We start from the raw sequence: 20,785 nt of genomic DNA on the forward strand, positions 1-20,785 counted from the left end.
AAGAACCATTGGGAGGATCTGATTGCCAGTTTAAGGGGACCTTCAAGCCTGTAGGTCTTTATAGTTAAAAAAAAAAAAAGATTTTAAAAATCATGCATATGTTGTGGCTGAATTCCGGTTTAGCACATACTGCTTTTAATGGCCTGAAATGTTTTTCCCAAATAAATTGTCTTGTTATAGCTTTCATGTGTGATTTGGTCCAGCTTGTTTTGAAGATACTTACGGGGGGGGGGGGGGGGGGGAACACTTTGTGATTTCTCTTAGTAACATATTAACCCACTTAAAAACCCTTTCTATTACAGGTCTTCACATTTAGGCTTAATGTGCTTAATTCAAATGTAAAAATACACCTGCCTTTGTTCTCAGTGAAAGTATGTAATAAATAAATGAGGGGTTGGCAAACTACTGCCCACCATCTGTTTTTTTATGGCCTATGAACTAAGAATCGTTTTTAGATAGCTAAAAAAAAAATCAAAAGGATAATATTTTGTGACGTGAAAATTATATGAAATTCAAATTTCAGTTTCTGTGAATGAAGTTTTAATGGAACACAGCCATCCATGCTTATATAAGTGTGCATATTCTCTGGCTGTTTTCACTGCAATAGCAGAGTTGAGTAGTTGTGACAAAGAGTTTATGGCCCACAAAACCTAAAATATTTACTTTCTGATGCTTTACAGAAAAAGTTTCCTGAACCTTATTCTAGCTATACGTTGTTCATAAATGAATCTTTCGTGGTTCTGAAGGCATTTAAGAATCTCTTAGGGTATAAATTGGCTGGGCGTGGTGGCTCACGCCTGTAATCCCAGCACTTTGGGAGGCCGAGGCTGGTGGATCACGAGGGCAGGAGTTCAAGATCAGCCTAGCCAAGATGGTGAAACCCTGTCTCCATTAAAAAAAAAAAATAGCTGGGGTTGGTGGTGGGCAGTAATCCCAGCTACTCGGGAGGCTGAGGCAGAGAATTGCTTAAACCTGGGAGGCGGAGGATGCAGTGAGCCAAGATGGCGCCACTGCACTCCAGCCTGGGCAACAGAGTGAAACACCATCTCAAAAAAAAAAAAAAAAAAAAACACTCTTAGGTTATAAATAATTGTTGTTAGCTCTCCAAGCCTCCATATTACATTTTGTGTGTTCTCCTGTTCACTTTTTGAGCATTTTATTTTTTATTAGCACATTCAGTTCATCAGGTATTTAAGAGCTTAATATATGCCAAAGCATATATTAAGTGAGAAGCTGTTTCTAAATGTACTGTCTCAGCCCTCACAGAGTTCACTTCATTAGGCTCTTCAAAATTTCTTTTTTTAAAAGGTCAGCGTGCTGGTATAGTGGGGAAGGGAAACTCTTACAACACGTCGAGTAGAGGAAGGTTATCATTATGGGATATAATTTGGAAGTCATTGAGTACCTGCCATTAATTCTGCCTGTAGTCTGAATGTAGAGATTAACATGTAGAAACTTTTTTGAAATAAAATCTTCAATTTCTTTGGCATATCTAGTACTGTCTAGCTAGGCATATAGTCAAAGTATGGTGTATATTTCAAGTATTAAAAGTTTTTTTGGGCTGTAGTCACTGTTGAAAGGATATAGTTCTTTACTATTACATGTGATACCTTTATATAAAATTGGCTAACCCCTGTCTTTCATTTATCTGCAACACTGACTGTTACCAGTTGTCTCTAACTTTGGTATGGGGGCTGGAAAATATGATTAGATTGAAAGGGTACATGACTGAGCCACAAGCAGACCTGGATTTGAATTTTAACTGAACGGTTTATTAGCTATTCTTACATTAATACTGCTAATCAGTTTTCTTGTGATATGAGGAATGATGTCTTCTTTATGAGGTTGCTAGGAAGATTCAATGAGATAACATACTAGGCTCAGAACTGAAGTTGCTAGGAATTTAATTATGCTACCTTGTTAAGTATGTCAAAGGCAGAATTCAGTGTTTAGCTGATACCACAAGGCAGTATCCTAAAATTATGCTGTAAAAGATATAAAGATGCTGTAAGTGACTCAGAAACCTAGTGACTTTGTAATGCAGTTGATTCTTACAATACTGTCACTTTAACAGAATAGGAGCTAGGAATGAAGAAATATTAAATTACTAAAATAGAAAATTTATTGATACATGTAAAGTGACATTTGCTTAAATATTGAAAAATTTGTAGTACTATTTCCTTGCTTTAGAAAACATTGGTTACCACTTTTTTTATTTGTAGCAGTTTGTTTTTGCCTTGAGGCAAGATGGTTGACTGAGTAGTTGCCACATTTCTTTTGTACAAAGTCCATTTCATAGGCCACCTAGCTTTTATGCTTAGAAACATTTCCTTAACGTTATATTTCAGTATTTGGCTAACCTATATAGGGTTAAATTATATAGGCTAACTTCTCAGACAAATATTTCTAATAATTTATGTATTTGGTTCTGCAAATGTATGCAAAAATATATGTAAAAAGTATGCAGAAGCCTTGCATATTTGATATATGTTAAATTTTTTTTAATGTAGACCTTTTTCGTTCTCTTTAATGACTATATGGTATTCCACCACCCCCCGCTCACCTGGACAACTACAGTAACCTCCTAAATGGTGTTTCTACTTTGCTATTGCCCCTTATTGTCTTTTTTCCCCTTTATAGCTGCTGGAGTGAATTTTAGAAAGCCTAAATCATACATCACATTGCTTCATGGGCATCCCAGTACACTTCGGATTTTATTTTATATCCTTACTGATCTGATTCTCATCTCTGTCTCTTCATGGTTCTCTGCCTTCTAGTTACACTGGTGACCTTTCAAAACCTTTACCACATTGAGCTCATTCCTTACTTTTCACTCTTTCTCTGCCTGGAGTGTTCTGCCCCATCTTTACGTGGCCAGCTGCTGCTCCTCTGATGAAATGTCTCTTCCTCACAGGCCTTCCCTGACCACCCACTAGAGTAGCACACCTTCTACCTCATAAACTTGTTTATTAGTATTTCTTACTCTAAATTTTCTTTTAAATTGCTTAATTCCCTAACAGTAGAATATAAGCTTCACTGTATGTATAATCTTGTTGACTCTCTTACTCATTGTTATTGTAATACCAGTAACATAAAGGGTGTTTAAAATTTGTTCAGTGGGTGAATATATGTTCCATTTAATGGATAAATTATTTTTTATTCAGTCTCCTGTTGATGGACATTTGAATAATTTCCATCTTTTTCTCTATGAATGCCTCACTTGGCATGCTTCTGACAGTATTGCCACAGAATACATTTCTGTTATAAAAACTGAATTTTTAAGTCAAAGGGTAGTTACACTTTAATGGATAGTGGCAGCTTACTATCAGAAGTTTCTGCTAGTTTCACCATATCCTTATTAGCAGTAGATATTATCAATCTTTTCAATCTTTGCCAATCTGATAAGCAAAAAGTAAATGGGTTTAAACATCCTTTGTATATATTCATTGCTCACTTTATGTTTTTCCTTTGAAATGTTATTTCTTGTTCTTTCCCTGCAGTATGATTCTTTTTTTGACTTGTTCCCAGTTTTTTGTGTACTATGGATATTAGCCTTTAATTATGTTACGCATGTTCTAGTATGTTATTTTTTGAATTACTTCAAATGTGATTTGTTGCTCAGATTTTTAAAACTACATACACAAATTATCTCGTTTCCCTTTTTGGTTTCAATTTCAACTCATGCTTAATCAGTTCATCGATTGGGCATGGTTTTATTCTTAATATATACCCGTATTTTATCTCATTGTTTTATTTTTTTACATGTAAATATTTGATGAATATAGGTTTAATTTTAATGTAAAATAAGGATGAAAAATGATAGTTGGAATTACAAGCCCATTTCTCCTAATACTTTTAATCAAGTAATCCACTAATTGAAATATTACCTTCTTCATTTATGAAATTGCCACATTATATCTGGGTGTTTTTCTGCCTACTACAGTCTCTTACCCATTTGTTTCCTAATAATACAATACTTGAATTGCTGTGGTTGTTGATTTATAATGTTATCTTAATGATAACATTATAAATGTGATGGAACTGGTTCCTCCTTATAGTTCTTCTTAAATCAAGAACAAGACATATCTTCCCATTTACTCTCGTATGTATCTCATTTTACTGTTATGAATGAAATCTGTCCTATTTGTGTATAGGAAAATAGTTTTTGTATGTAATTGTGATATGGCCAGTTTTATTAAAAATTTGGTTAAACTAAGAGTTGTTTTCTGTTCAGCCTTATCATACTATAAAATCCACATAAAATGGGTATAAAAGTGTCGCAGGACACTGGGCTCAGATGATTCTCCCACCTCAGCTTCCCAAGTAGCTGGGACTACAGCGGCATATGCCACCACACCCAGCCAATTTTTAAATAAGTTTTAAAAATAGTATTTTTAGTAGAGACAGGGTTTCACCATGTTGCCCAGGCTGGTCTTGAACTCCTGGACTCAAACAATCCACCTGCCTTGGCTTCCCAAAGTGTTGGGATTACAGGTGTGAGCCACCACACCTGGCCGAATTGCAGCCATATTTAATACTTTTTTCCATCCTATTCCCTTTGCTGCCCCCAGGCCTGCTGTATTGATAGCCCGCTATTAAGAAGCTAGTGTATATTCTTTGCATACTTTTACTTCATAAACTATATGAAGCATTGTTCTGTTTTTTAACTTAATTGGTGTAAAATTATATTTTGGAAATTCAGTATATTCTGTGAAAATTATTTAGAAAATGTGCCTCTGAGATAAAGCCTATTCAGGATGTATCTTAAAGGAGATAGCTGTGCTTTAACATTATCAGTCTTTTTGGCTGCTTATGTTAATATAAGTTGGAGAAAAACAGTCTGCTTTTTGTGATAATATGTTCTTGGAGATGGAGTGAAAGATTGTTTAAAAACATTGTCTTTTTTTTCCCCTGAAGTACCAGTACTATTTATTTTAGGATTATGTTACTGATCAAAGATGCTGTGTGGAGTTACTCATTGGTGAGACTAACAATAAATCACACATGCAAAGGATGTTACCATAATCTAATTATTTTAAACAGTAAAATTATATTCTAAGACATCCAGTTGGCCTATATGTGCTATATCAGTGACTATCAAGGGGCTTTTTATGTATACTGTATACATGTACTTCACAAAAATATAAAAGGATGACATCAAAAATCTGGCAAGCCAAAAGGCTACATTACACGTAGCAAATAAATAAGCATATGAACTTATTGGAATTTAAAACCCTGTAGGATGGGCGGGTGATGGTATGTATGTTAGATGTGTGGACGTATCTATTAAAAGTTGTGTCAGATAACAGCTGATGCTGACAAGCCCTTGGTAAGATGGCAGCATGTTCACTATGTTCTGTGAAAATTATCTCAGTTTATGATCTGTCAGTATTTTGGAGCTATGCATGAAAGGACTTAAAATTCTTACCCTTAAACTCAGTAACAGTGTTTCTAGAACTTCTGGTGATATGGGAAATTAAGAGAATTATTTATATGCAAAGATGTTTATTGCAGCATTGTTGGAATAATAGACAAAATGGGGAAGAACAAGCTCAGAATGGAGGAGGTAGCTTATAGTATAGACATACGATACAATCCAGATGATAATATTTTATAATAGTCTTCACAAGGAATTTTATATTTTTATTTTTAAAAATACATAGCAGTGAGTTTAATATACCAAACATACCAAAATGTCATCATTTAGTGTGTGGTGGACTCATATGATGGAGATGATAAATAAAAATATTAATTTATTTGAGGCATATATTACTTTATGGCTGAGGGAGGAAGACAGTTATGAAGAACAGCTCATTCTGGAAACATACTAATTTTTCCCAGCCGTAAAGAGATTTCCTATTTCTTTTTTTTTTTTTCCATTTACCTTCTGTTTCCTACCTGAGAAGATTTCATACTTCTAATAACCATTTGTGTACCTATTTAAAGACAGTACCAAAGGCATACATTTTAGTGTTTGGAGGACCAAGGGTCATTTGATGTTTGATGCTTACTGACTATTCTAGGATGACAAGACACCTTGAGAACACCCACACCCTCACCCACCCCCCCACCCCCCCACCCCCGCCGAAGAAAGCTGTGAAGTAAGAAATCAGAAAAGAACCTGGAGTGAGTTGTAACTTAAAATGTTAGTGTTGCATGAAATGTGTTAAAACAGGAAGATATGAGGAAACTGCATACATTTTCTAGATGGCAAAGTATTACTGGTGACAGTTAATGAAAATGCATATGCATGTGTTTCTAGATTTACAAATTTTACTAAGAACTTTCTAAAAATCCCTGAAGGTGTATCAAAAGTTTATCATGCTTATGAAATAGAGTAGCACTTTCTAACTTTAAAACGGGGAATAATTCTTTGGATCTTGATTATTGGAAAAGTGAATTATGAATTGCTAGTATAAAACTGTGGTTTTAAAATATGTCTGCTTTATATTTTTATGTAGCAGATTTACTCCTAGTTAATAATACTCAAACTTCTTGAAAACTAAGGTAACTAAGATAATTCTGTCCTGATGGGAAGAGGAAAAATAACTTCAGTGTGAAATCTATTATATATTAGTTGTGGCAAGATTTCTCCCATTGACTTTGACCGGAGACATTTATAGGGTTAAAATCGGAAATAGCACGGTGAATTTTGAAGTATCCTTTATAAATTATGTAGTTGGAAAGAGTATTATGTTCATATTGCCAAAAAAAAGATGCATGGATGCATTAGACTGGATGGAAAATACATGAGAAGTTGGCTAGCCCCCTCTTTGTCAAAACATCACTTGGTGGTGATAAAGCTGTCAGAAAACACAGCATTCTAATGTAGTCTGTAGTTTAATGATAATCTGTGTCTTGAAACATTTAGCGTAGTACTTATACAAACCTAGATGGCATAGTGTACTGCATGCCTAGCCTATATAGTATAGCCTGTTGCTCCTAGGGTGTAAAGCTGTATAGCATGTTACTATAGGCAGTTGAAACAGTGGTATTTATGTATCCTTTTTTTTTTTTTTTAATTCTTTTAAGAGACAGGGTCTTGCTCTGTTGCCCAGGCTGGATGCATTGGTGTGATCATAGCTCACTAAAACCTTGAACTCCTAAGTGATCCTCCTTGCCTCAGCCTCCCCAGTGGCTAGGACTACAGGCACATACTACCACACCTGGCTAATTTTTAAAATTTTTTTGTAGAGATGGAATTTCGCTGTGTTGTCCAGGCTGGTCTTGGAACTCCTGTGCTGCAGCAATCCACCCACCTCCCAAAGTGTTAGAATTACAAGCCACTTCGCCTGGCTTGTTTACCTAAACATAGAAAAGATCCAGTAAAAATACAGAATTAAAATCTTGTGGGGCCACTGTAGCATATGTAGTCCATCTTGACTGAAATGTCATTATGCAGTGCATGACTGTACTTCATAATTTTTAAGCACTCCTCCCTCTTGATTGGTACTTAGTGGATTTTACCATTTTTGTTTCTTCATAATTCTTTCTGAAATGTCTACTGGTTGGACCTTTGATCTCCTGAATTGATCGTGATTTCTTCTGTTGTATTTTTTGTCTTTGTCATTTTTTTGTACTCTAGGCAGTTTTCTCAATTTTAGTTTCTATTCAGCTTTTTGTTTTTATTCTCTCCAGTATTTATGGAGATACTAAATTGAAGTGTTCTGTTTCTCTCTCCACCCTACCCCTAGTTTTAAGTTTTATCTCAGTTTCTATGGAGTCAGTTTTTTCATTGCTTTAAAAAAATTTTCCTGAAGTGATTGGTAAGTTTTGGCTAATTGGGAGCACTAGAATTGGGCCCTTTATGGTTGGCAGGGTGTGGTGGAGGAGAGACAGCCCTTAGTCCAAAGGCTCAGGCCAGAAAAAGAAAGAGGAAGGCTTTCCTTTTCCTTTCCGGAGCAGGGTTCTGCCCTAGGTCTTGCTTGGCAGTCTATTTGATTTCTTTAGCAGTTAATGCTCAGTTTTTTGGCATATGTGGATCTGCCTCCAGAGCAGGTACAAGGTGAGTGAGTCTATGCTGTTACCTAATTAGATCCCCATTTCTACCCTTCGTTTTTACTTCTCTATCTGCTGATAGGTTTTTACCCTCCTTCACCTCATGGGGTTGCAGTGAAGAGCAAGATGAATTTTTATTTATGTTGCATAAATTTTAAAAGCTAAAAAATATATATGTAATGTTGGGAAGTCCCAGTGTACAAATGGCTATTGTAAATTTGGAACATGAACTTGCTTTTTTCCATTGTAAAAATGAAATCATTATAAATTGCGGTCAAGTTACTAGGTCAGCCCACACAGAGTTTACCCAGTAATATGCGTAAATGTTTTGCCTTTGCATCAACAACAAGGAAAAACAGTACTATAAAAAAATGTTCCTGGAAGCCGGATGTATCAAAGCACTTCTGAAATAGCTATATAGCCTATAGACATGACCAGTTGGTTTCTGAGTCTGTTGACATTGGCCAAAGGAGAAGCTCAGTGTAGAACATGTTTGGAGTCTCCTTTTGCAGAAATACATTGGAGGCTGGAGTGGGGAACCAATTTTTCAGAAAGGTGGTGAAGTAGTTAAATAGCCACTCTTCTAAAGACAGTCAAAAGATAGAAACTAAGGCCAGGTGTTGGCTAACATCTGAGATAGGAAAATCACTTGAACCTGGGAGGCGGAGGTTGCAGTGAGCCCAGTATGCACCTCTGCACTCCAGCCTGGTTTGGCAAGAGACCAAAACTCTGTCTCAAAAAAAAAGGAAACATAGTTCACACTTAAATATTTTATTCCATATCTTTACATACCCAATATGTTAATTTATAGTTCAAGATGAACTTGTTTGGGACAGATTTTGTAATAAAGGAAATCGTGTTATTAGAAATATCTAGAGGCCATGAGCCCTTAAACTGTTCTAATTTGCAAGTAGTTCCCTGTGTGATGCAGTGTTTTTTTCAATATTGCACAATAAAGGCAAAATACGGACAAATTAGATGATAAGATTTATATATATTAATTTTTAAAATATTAATCAAAATACGTATCCATATTGGTAATATTTGTATTTATAATAAATCATTGCTGTAAATTTGAACTTAGAAAAATTTTACTAATAAAGGTGCTTTTGTGTTGCAAACTTTCATTTGAAAAGTAATTTTTCTTTGTACTAAAAAATCTAAAATTCGCTATTCTAGTCACCAAAATTTGCTTTATGAAAAATAATTTTTGATGGCACTATATCAGAAAACTTGTTAAAGAAAATGTGCAGTTTTTAAAATCCCACTGTACCTCTGTTATCCAAAGGGGATCTGTGAATTTTTCTGTGAAAGGTTAAAAAAGGAGAGACCTTTAGGAATTCAGAGAGCAGCTGATTTTTGAATAGTGTTTTCCCCTCCATGGCTTTTATTATTACAACTCTGTGCTTTCTCATCACCATCCTGAATATCTGTAATTAATGTTTATACTATTAATAAAAAGACATTTTTGGTAAGGAGGAGTTTTCACTGAAGTTCAGCAGTGATGGAGCTGTGGTTGAGGTGTCTGGAGGAGACCATGAGGTCTGCGTTTCACTAACCTGGTAAAAGAGGATATGGGGTTTTTTTGTGGGTGTAATAGTGACATTTAACAGGTATCCCAGTGACTTAGGAGTATTAATCAAGCTAAATTTAAATCCTAATGACTTTTGATTAACTTTTTTTAGGGTATTTGAAGTATACCATACAACTGTTTTGAAAATCCAGCGTGGACAATGGCTACTCAAGGTTTGTGTCATAAATCTTTAGTTACTGAATTGGGGCTCTGCTTCGTTGCCATTAAGCCAGTCTGGCTGAGATCCCCCTGCTTTCCTCTCTCCCTGCTTACTTGTCAGGCTACCTTTTGCTCCATTTTCTGCTCACTCCTCCTAATGGCTTGGTGAAATAGCAAACAAGCCACCAGCAGGAATCTAGTCTGGATGACTGCTTCTGGAGCCTGGATGCAGTACCATTCTTCCACTGATTCAGTGAGTAACTGTTAGGTGGTCCCCTAAGGGATTAGGTATTTCATCACTGAGCTAACCCTGGCTATCATTCTGCTTTTCTTGGCTGTCTTTCAGATTTGACTTTATTTCTAAAAATATTTCAATGGGTCTTATCACAGATTCTTTTTTTTTAAATTAAAGTAACATTTCCAATCTACTAATGCTAATACTGTTTCATATTTATAGCTGATTTGATGGAGTTGGACATGGCCATGGAACCAGACAGAAAAGCGGCTGTTAGTCACTGGCAGCAACAGTCTTACCTGGACTCTGGAATCCATTCTGGTGCCACTACCACAGCTCCTTCTCTGAGTGGTAAAGGCAATCCTGAGGAAGAGGATGTGGATACCTCCCAAGTCCTGTATGAGTGGGAACAGGGATTTTCTCAGTCCTTCACTCAAGAACAAGTAGCTGGTAAGAGTATTATTTTTCATTGCCTTACTGAAAGTCAGAATGCAGTTTTGAGAACAAAAAAGTTAGTGTATAATAGTTTAAATAAAATGTTGGGGTAAAGAAAAGAGAGTAATAGCAATGTCACTTTTATCATTTAGGATAGCAAATACTTAGGTAAATGCTGAACTGTGGATAGTGAGTGTTGAATTAACCTTTTCCAGATATTGATGGACAGTATGCAATGACTCGAGCTCAGAGGGTACGAGCTGCTATGTTCCCCGAGACATTAGATGAGGGCATGCAGATCCCATCTACACAGTTTGATGCTGCTCATCCCACTAATGTCCAGCGTTTGGCTGAACCATCACAGATGCTGAAACATGCAGTTGTAAACTTGATTAACTATCAAGATGATGCAGAACTTGCCACACGTGCAATCCCTGAACTGACAAAACTGCTAAATGACGAGGACCAGGTAAGCAATGACATGGCTAGCTTTTTAGTCTGCTTTGAAGTAAATGCTCAAGGGGAGTAGTTTCAGAATGTCTACCCAATACCAGTACTTGAAAACTAACGATGTTTCTGAATTCCTGTATTATAGGTGGTGGTTAATAAGGCTGCAGTTATGGTCCATCAGCTTTCTAAAAAGGAAGCTTCCAGACACGCTATCATGCGTTCTCCTCAGATGGTGTCCGCTATTGTACGTACCATGCAGAATACAAATGATGTAGAAACAGCTCGTTGTACCGCTGGGACCTTACATAACCTTTCCCATCATCGTGAGGGCTTACTGGCCATCTTTAAGTCTGGAGGCATTCCTGCCCTGGTGAAAATGCTTGGGTAAGAAAACATGTCAGAATGCTTGAAGCTAAAAAGTAGAAGAGTATACTCACAATATTTCTGATGAGGCTTTTTTCTTCTTCCCAGTTCACCAGTGGATTCTGTGTTGTTTTATGCCATTACAACTCTCCACAACCTTTTATTACATCAAGAAGGAGCTAAAATGGCAGTGCGTTTAGCTGGTGGGCTGCAGAAAATGGTTGCCTTGCTCAACAAAACAAATGTGAAATTCTTGGCTATTACGACAGACTGCCTTCAAATTTTAGCTTATGGCAACCAAGAAAGCAAGGTAAGAGAATTATTCTTTATGTGGTTTTCATGGAGCGTTGGACACCTTCAGTGTCATGTCATTCCATGCAGTGTTCTTAACCTTTTTGGCACCAGGGACCAGTTTCGTGGAAAACAGTTTTTCCATGAATGGGTTGTGGGAATGGTTTCTGGATGACACCATTCCACCTCAGATAATCAGGCATTAGATTCTCATAGGGAGCGTGCGGCCTAGATCCCTCGCGTGTGCAGTCCACACTAGGGTTTCTACTCCTATGAGACTCTCATGGTGCAGTTGATCTGACAGGAGGTAGAGCTCAAGCCAGGTAATGCTCACTCACCTGCCACTTAACCTCCTGCTGTGCAGCCCAGTTCATTTCTGTTCTTTTAAATTTTTTTGAGTTTCCATATGTAAAGCACTATGGGAAGTAGTAGGGATATGGTAGGCAAGCTTCTCTTCACACTTTCGTTCTTAGGTGGGATGTAGATGTTGGGAATAATAACCTAATATTTAATTTGTGTAGTGGGAAGAAGTGGGGCTATGAGGGCACATAACACAAGTTGAAACTGACTCTTTTTGAGGGTTCAAGGAGACCTCTTGGAGGAAGTGATAGTTGAGTTCAGTGTTCAAGGATGAGAAGGGATTCACTAGGTGAAGGTTAGGTGAGAAAACAACATCTTTGAAATGAAGGAAGGAGATGGAAAGTTTTGGGAATTTAAGAAATACTAATAGTAAGGAGGAAGAAAGGTTTGAGGTGAGGCTATTGAGATAGACTTAGCAGATCTCATAGGGCTTTGTAGAGCATGTTTAAAAGCACAATGGGAAATTTCAGCAGAAGCCTGAAATGATGAAATTTGTTTTTAGAAAATTGGGGCAGTGTTGAAAGGGAAGATATACAGGGAATGAAAGGACAAGCATGAATGATCATTTTATGGTATCTGTTTTTAAGGTGGATATAATTAGGAAAATTAAAGGGCCAAATGATGAGGAGTTAAGTGCCAGTTCTGGTTCAAATTTTCAGTGAATCAGTTTTGATATAACTTTCATCTTAGGACATTACTCTTGCCTACCAACATAGTTTCTAAATTTTTTTCTTTTGCTCTGATCACTGTGGGAAGAAGGAAAGCGGGCCCAAAGTGATACACTGTTTGGAGGACTGGGATGTCTGAATTTGAGTGGAATGCTTTAAAAGGACAAGTTGGATAGGGCCCCAGTATGGGGGTCTGAGTGATGGGGTCCAGGAATACATTTAGGTCCAGTGGCAAGCTGGCTGAAATTCTTGTATAATAAAATAGGTTGGTAATATGGCTCTTCTCAGACATGTGATCAAGATTCCTTGACTAACAAGATATATATATATATATATCTTTCTAGCTCATCATACTGGCTAGTGGTGGACCCCAAGCTTTAGTAAATATAATGAGGACCTATACTTACGAAAAACTACTGTGGACCACAAGCAGAGTGCTGAAGGTGCTATCTGTCTGCTCTAGTAATAAGCCGGCTATTGTAGAAGCTGGTAAGTATATGTATCTATTCTGAGTCTTGTGTATAGCATCTGCAGTTCTAATTAGATTACTTTTCTTAGGAAAAGGTGGTAGAACTTTAACTACTGAAAATAAATGGTCCTATTCAGTTTGCAGCCAAGATTTACATTCAGAGTACCTGTCATCTGGATTGTAGCTAAATATTTAAGGCTAGTTTAGGTAGAGTTCTTATTATCCATCAAAAATGATGGCATATATTTTGCTTAATAAAATTTGTTTGTAATTTCAGTTTTGAGTAAACCTAAGATTTGCTAACAGAGCTGTGAATTTATAGGAGAAATGACAAATTCTAATATAGTACAGTTTTATGTAAAGTGATTGCTTTATTAGTAGATGCTCATGAGCAGTTTTTTGTTTCGTTTTAACTTTTAGGTTCGGGGTAATGTGCAGGCTTGTTATATAGGTAAATTGCATGTCACAGGGGTTTTGTGTGCAGATTATTTTGTCACCCAGGCAGTAAGTATTGTACCCAATAGGTAGTTTTTCAGTTCTTTACCTCCCACCCTTAAGTAGGCCCCAGTGTCTGTTGTTCCCTTCTTTGTGCCCGTGTGTACTCAGTGTTTACCTCCCACTTATAAGTGAGAACATGTGGTATTTGGTTTTCTATTCCTATGTTAGTTTGCTTAGGATAATGGCCTCCAGCTCCATCCATGTTGCTGAGGAAGACATCTTCGTCTTTTTTTATGGCTGCATAGTATTCCATAGTATATATGTACCACATTTTCTTTATCTAGTCTACCATTGATGGGCATTTAGGTTAATTCCATATCTTTGCTATTGTGAATAATGCTGCAGTGAACATGTGCATGCGTGTGTCTTTATGGTAAAAAGATTTCTTTTTCTTTGGGCATATACCTAATAATAGGATTGCTGGATTGAATGGTAATTCTGTCAAGTTTTTTGAGAAATCACCAAATTGCTTTCCACAGTGGCTGAACTAATTTACTTTCCCACCAGCAGTGTATAAGCATTCTCTTTTCTCAGCAACCTCACCAGCATCTGTCATTTTTTGACTTTTTATTAGTAGCCATTCTAACTGGTGTGAGACGGTATCTCATTGTGGTTTTGATTTGCATTTCTCTAATGATCAGTGATGTCGAGCTTTTCTTCATATGTTTCTTGGCTACTTGTATGTCTTCTTTTGAAAAGTGTCTGTTCATGTCCTTTGCCCACTTTTTAATGGGGTTGTTCTTTTTTGCTTGTTAATTTAAGTTTATTGTAAACTCTGGATATTAGACCTTGGTCAGATGCATAGTTTGCCAGTACTTTCTCCCATTCTGTAGGTTGTCTGTTTACTCTGTTGATTTCTTTTGCTGTGCAGAAGCTCTTTATACTGTCCCATTTGTCAATTTTTGTTTTTGTTGCAACTTCTCTTGGCATCTTCGTCATGAAATCTTTGCCAGGTCTTATGTCCAGAATGGTATTTCCTAGGTTATCTTGTAGAGTTTTTATAGTTTTAAGTTTTATATTTAAGTCTTTAATCCATTTTGAGTTGATTTTTGGACATCGTGTAAGGATGGGGTGCAGTTTCAATCTTGGATGTGGCTAGCCAGTTATCCCAGCACCATTTATTGAATAGGGAGTCCTTTCCCCATTGCTTGTTTTTGTTGACTTGTTAGGTGTGCGGCCTTACTTATGGGCTTTCTTTTCTGTTCCATTGGTCTCTGTGTCTGTTTTTATATCAGTACCATGCTGTGATTGTAACCTTGTATTAACAGTATAGCTTGAAGTTGGGTAAAGTGATTCCTCCAGTTTTGTTCTTTTTGCTTAGGATTGCCTTGGCTATTCAGGCTCTTTTTTGGGTTCATATGAATTTTTAAATAGTTTTTTTTTTAATTATGTGAAGAATGCCATTGGTGGTTTGGCAGGAATAGCATTGAATCTGTGAATTGCTTTGGGCTGTATGGCCATTTTAACAATATTGATTCTTCCTGCCATGAAATAGAATGTTTTTTCATTTGCTGGTGTCATCTCTGATTTCTTTGAGCAGTGTTTTTTGTAATTCTCATTGTAGAGATCTTTCACCTCCCTGGTTAGTTGTATTCCTAGGTATTTTATTCTTTTTGTGGCTTTGGTAAATGGGATTGCATTCTTGATTTGGCTTGCAGCTTGGATGTTGTTGGTGTCTAGAAATGCTTCTGACTTTTGTACATTGATTTTTATATCCTGAAACTTTGCTGAAGTTTATTGGATCAAGGAGCTTTTGGGCAGAGATTATGGGGTTTTCTAGGTATAGAATCATATTGTTTGCAAACAGACTTCCTATTTGGATGCATTTTCTTTTCTCTTGCCTGATTATGAGCAGTGTTTTGCCCTGATATTCTGTATTCTCAGTGAATAGATGTCGTCTAAGTATGAGAAACAATTTTTTTCTATTCTGAGTATTTTTAAGAAGGCAACTTATATGTGGTACTTTGTATATTGTGTATGTCGGCAATTGGGGAAAAGAATAGATGGTTTGTACTAGGGCCTCTTGGGTTTTGTGTGTGTGTGTGTGTGTGTGTGTGTCATGAAAACAGTTACTCTTTAGCTACCTAGCATTTTTTCTCCTTTCAGTAACCCACCTAACAACATTTACTCAGAATTTCAAAGCAAGCTTCAAATCAGTATTGAAAGAAGGAAAAATATAAAGGCATTTAATGGAAGAAAATGTTGGGAATAAAGTATAGGGCTGGCAACACTTACTTTTCTCTTATTGAGAGTAATTTTACTTGGGAATTTATGAGAGAGAAAGACATGATGATTGCTCCAGGTAACTGCTGGCAGAGGAACCATAGGCTTGGGGATAGACAAATGTGGCTGAGTTCATATAGAATGAGGGGATGGGATGTAAATTCTGTCAGCTGTTCCAGCAGTAACCTGTAATGCAGGCTAAAAATACAGATTTTGAGATTTATTTAATCAGAATCCCTGGAGTGTTAATTTTTATATCAAGATCTCATAGTGTTTTATTTGAAGTGACAGGGAGGTCTGTAGATAGCTGGACATGTATGGGACTGGAAGCTTAGGAATCTTTAAGTTCTTCCATGTTATTCTTACGTTCATTTGTTTATTCTGAAAATAGCATCTAATGTATTTTAAGAAATGGAATAGGCACATGGTATACATTGGGTAACACAACAGATAGGGTCCCCGTGCTTAATTCTTAGTCTTGTGAAGGTGACAAAAATACTTAAAAATATGTGATCATAAATTAGAATGAGTGTTATGGGAGAAATGACAGCAAATAGTGATGAGAATTAATGGGGAGGGGAATTGTCTAGATGAGAGGGAAAAGGTCTCCTTGAAAAGGGGATGTTAAGTGGGACTGCAGGAGGAGAGGGAACTGTCTCTTGTCTATATGAGAAGTGAGGGTTAAACGTTTTCCAGGTAGAGAAAAGGAACACCATGTGCTATGTCTTAGAACCAGGGATATCCAGTCTTTTGGCTTCCCTGGGCCACATTGGAAGAAGAAGAATTGTCTTGGGCTACACACCAAATACACTAATGATAGCTGATGAGCTAAAACAAAAAAAATTGCAAAAGAATCTCATAATGTTTTAAGAAAGTTTATGAATTTGTGTTGGGCTACATTCAGAGCTGTCCTAGGCCATGTGGCCCATGGGCTGTAGGTTGGACAAGCTTGCCTTAGAAGGAAAGAGATTGGTCAGGCGCAGTGGCTCACGCCTGTAATTCCAGCACTTTGGGAGGCTGAGGTGGGTGGATCACGAGGTCAGGAGATCGAGACCAGCCTGGCTAACACAGTGAAACCCCATCTCTACTAAAAATACAAAAAGTTAGCCAGGCGTGGTGGCAGGCGCCTGTAGTCCCAGCTACTTGGGAGGCTGAGGCAGGAGAATGGTGTGAACCCGGGAGGCGGAGCTTGCAGTGAGCTGAGATAGCGCCACTGCACTCCAGCCTGGGCGACAGAGTGAGACTCTATCTCAAAAAAAAAAAAAAAAAAGGGAAAGAGATTGTGGAGATCCAGGTGCTGAAGAGAAGGTCTGCATAAACAGAACTTAGTAATGAGGTGGATGGCCTGGTATGAGGTTGAGGTTAGGTAAGCAGAGCCATAACATGCAGGACTTTTTAGGTTCCTATAAGATAGTTACTACTCATGGAGTTTATTCATGCTTTATTCCAGCTTTGGAGCCATAGATACAGAATAGTTTGGTCAGTTTGGAAGGCTAGGTGGGATCCAGATTCTAAATGGTTCCTCAGGGTTATACTAAAGTATTTCTATTATCTTAAAAGGATGCTGAGACACTTTCGATGGTTGTTTATCAATAGCAAAGCATCACAGTGGTGTGTTTAAAATATTAATAATAGCATTGTGTAGTTTAACAGTTTGAATGACCAAAAGCTAGAAGACCAGACTACTGAGATGTTACAGGCTTTTAGGAATGAAATAGTTTGGTTTTAGAACTCAATAGCAAAGGGCAAATGTCTGAGATGCCTGAAAGAATCATAGAATGTAATAATATAGGAGCTAAGGGAGCAACCAAAAACAGTTTGTGGAGGGGACAACATTGGTACCATGAAGATAAATGGAACCCTCAGAAGGCATCCTTAATTTTTGAACATAATAATTTAAGAAGCTGACTTAAAGTGACTTAAAAGGTCAGTAGGTAGCTGGAAATGTATGATACTAGAATGCAAGAGAGGCAGGCTAGAGATTTGGAAGTTTCCCTCTTAGTATATAGGGGTAAGGGCAGCAGGGAAGGGCAGGTAGAGGTGCCACAGAGTCATCTGTATGGGACTTTTTTTTTTACCCTAGAACTGCTGAATCAGAATGTGTGTGTTTTAAAGTCTCTGTAGGCCATTCTGATGGACATCTGGGGTTAAAATCCATTCTCTTAGAGTTAATAGTTATGTAAAGGGAGGGAATGAAGTCTTAAAGAGGGGAAAGAAGGTAGTCATTTCACAAATACTGAGCATCCTGAGCATCAGTCTTACGCAGATCATTCTATTAGTAGCTGGAGCTACTATGAAAAAGAACCCAACAGAGGTGATCTTTGTCTTGTAGGGAAAGTGGAGTAACTTACACTATGAAGGAGAAGTGCAGGGTACCATAAGAATTACAGCAGATAGACCTCATCTGAGGAAATAAAACAGACCTGAAAGATGAAGGAGACAAGGAAAAGTATCTCTTACTGCATTCAGAAGTGATTTAAGTTGAAGATGGATGAGCGAAGTTAATCTAGTATGTGGGCATTGGGCTTCCATTTATACTCCTTTGCCAGAGTAAATGTCCCCCATTTAAGGGTCCTAAAGGATGGAAGATTGTAAACCTTGGAACACATGTTTTGTAGTCAGTGAATTGTATAAAGTCCCTGACAGTAAGTGTTTTCATGCCGTCTTTCTGGATTGTTCTTACCCCAGGAATTTACCTAGCTTCTTTAGGTCTTTAGTCAGATGTCACCTTCACAGTGAGGTGACCTAATTATCTATTTAAAATTGCAGCCCCACTCCATTATTTTTCTCCATAGCCCTTTAATATCATCTGACATACTGTATGGTTTTACTTTATTGTATATTTGTCTGCCTCTTCCAACTAGATCGTAAATTCTGAGGGTAGGAACTTCTGAATATTTTTGTTCACTGGTCTATCTGCAGCTCAGAACAGGACCTGGTACTGAATAAATATTTTTGAAATGATTGAATGGATGAAAAGAAATGAGTAATAAGAATATTACCTAAGGGGGACAATGGAGATAACAAAGGCTTTTTCGGCTTAGGAAAGGAACAGTAGCTATTTGAGAGTTTGTCACTAGTGAGGTGAACTGGCAAAGTGAAGGAAACTGAGCAACATTCTAGAAAATGAGAGGAAATCAAATACTTAGGTGAAAGGAAGTAAACTCTGGAAATACAGAAGGACACCTCCTAAGACTAGAAAAGATATTTAGGATTGATAGGCACTTCTAGCTAATGACTAGGGCCTTATATCCTTTTTAATTTTCTAGGCGGAATGCAAGCTTTAGGACTTCACCTGACAGATCCAAGTCAACGTCTTGTTCAGAACTGTCTTTGGACTCTCAGGAATCTTTCAGATGCTGCAACTAAACAGGTAAATTCTGAGTAAACTGGTGCCATGGGAATAGAGTCAAGATGAGTATGTGCTTGTACTGACCATCTGTTTTTATCTCCATAGGAAGGGATGGAAGGTCTCCTTGGGACTCTTGTTCAGCTTCTGGGTTCAGATGATATAAATGTGGTCACCTGTGCAGCTGGAATTCTTTCTAACCTCACTTGCAATAATTATAAGAACAAGATGATGGTCTGCCAAGTGGGTGGTATAGAGGCTCTTGTGCGTACTGTCCTTCGGGCTGGTGACAGGGAAGACATCACTGAGCCTGCCATCTGTGCTCTTCGTCATCTGACCAGCCGACACCAAGAAGCAGAGATGGCCCAGAATGCAGTTCGCCTTCACTATGGACTACCAGTTGTGGTTAAGCTCTTACACCCACCATCCCACTGGCCTCTGATAAAGGTAAACTGTCAAAGTAGAATTTACCTTTGTTGCAGAATTGAAAATGAAGCATCTCTAGCTGTTGGATGGCTGTCTAAGCATAGTGATCAATAAGTAGGAATTGTAGTCCTTAGTAGGAAGTATGGCTGCGATAGGGGTAAGATTCTGAAATGTTTGTGTAGTCAGAACTACTTTTAGTTGATACCAATAGATTTAGTGTGGTGGGAATTTTAGGGTAAGAAAATGATTTTGTTGAGTTGTATGCCAGTTCTTCCTTCTGTTTTTCAGGCTACTGTTGGATTGATTCGAAATCTTGCCCTTTGTCCCGCAAATCATGCACCTTTGCGTGAGCAGGGTGCCATTCCACGACTAGTTCAGTTGCTTGTTCGTGCACATCAGGATACCCAGCGCCGTACGTCCATGGGTGGGACACAGCAGCAATTTGTGGTAGGTAAATTCTTATAGTGATACCTGGCTATCTAAAAGGAATGCATAAATCCAAAGGATCCTGAACTACTTTGGTCATTGGTTCCCCCCATCCGTCTTCCTGAAGAGCTAATGACAAAATGACTAAATAAATAATTACACATTTCTATGGCTGCAGAGAAAATAAGGCATAGTGTGGCCCCAGTGATATTTCCTTGGACACGTCCTTCACATGGTCAGTCTTACAAAGGTTGGGTTAGGTGTTCATGAAGTGTTCTCATTTAATTTACACAAAGGCCCACTTCCTTAGGAAGAGGTAGAGTCATAATTTGAGATCAAATCTGTGTAATTTCAGAGCCTCTTACCCTTGCCTCATCATGCATTTTGACTATAAATATTTAGCAGTCCGTTTTATTATCTTTTCTGTGAGTTAAACTTTTTTCATGGACCTAAGAATATAGTATTGATACATATTTCAAAAATAGTAGCATTTCTGTACTCTTAACCACAAAAATCTCAACCTGAAGCTTTGATACAAAGTTTGTGTCTTAAAAGTAGCTTCATTAAAAGTATAGTCTAAAGACATTTCTGATTTCTCAGACTTTAAGACCTTATTTAATTAGGTTAGTTTAGAAAACAAAGATGGAGCCTACCAGAACAGATGTTAGGAATCTCATTTTGCTCGTTGCTTTGTGTATGTACTCATATTGGGGCTTTGGCTTTCTTCATTTATTACTGTTGGTATTGGCCCATCTCCATGAGGTGACTTAATAGAATGTTGAGGGCACCTTTTATTTTAAATCTCTTTTCTAGGAAGAAGGGAGTTTTTGTGTCCTTGTAAGAATCAAGTTATTTATAAAAG

The 20,785-nt window shown here is 37.5% G+C and overlaps 1 protein-coding gene across 4 annotated transcripts in view; it reads left to right on the forward strand.

Moving 5' to 3' along the window:
- Positions 1-20,785, forward strand: part of CTNNB1 (catenin beta 1) — a 41,039-nt gene that overhangs the window by 14,906 nt on the left and 5,348 nt on the right. For 3 of the 4 annotated variants that reach the window (XM_034956182.2, XM_034956181.2, XM_034956183.3), the window contains exons 2-10: positions 9,684-9,744; positions 10,188-10,415; positions 10,616-10,869; positions 10,996-11,234; positions 11,322-11,523; positions 12,877-13,021; positions 18,992-19,095; positions 19,180-19,518; positions 19,786-19,944. In XM_034956182.2, the coding sequence (XP_034812073.1) occupies positions 9,732-9,744; positions 10,188-10,415; positions 10,616-10,869; positions 10,996-11,234; positions 11,322-11,523; positions 12,877-13,021; positions 18,992-19,095; positions 19,180-19,518; positions 19,786-19,944 (1,683 nt within the window). In that variant the 5' untranslated portion in view covers positions 9,684-9,731. Of the gene's footprint in view, positions 1-9,683; positions 9,745-9,851; positions 9,984-10,187; positions 10,416-10,615; positions 10,870-10,995; positions 11,235-11,321; positions 11,524-12,876; positions 13,022-18,991; positions 19,096-19,179; positions 19,519-19,785; positions 19,945-20,785 lie in introns of all 4 variants that reach the window. The other variant, XM_055109713.2, reaches the window with a different exon arrangement.

This window comes from Pan paniscus, chromosome 2 (genome assembly GCF_029289425.2).
Source record: "Pan paniscus chromosome 2, NHGRI_mPanPan1-v2.0_pri, whole genome shotgun sequence".
NCBI lineage: Eukaryota > Metazoa > Chordata > Mammalia > Primates > Hominidae > Pan > Pan paniscus.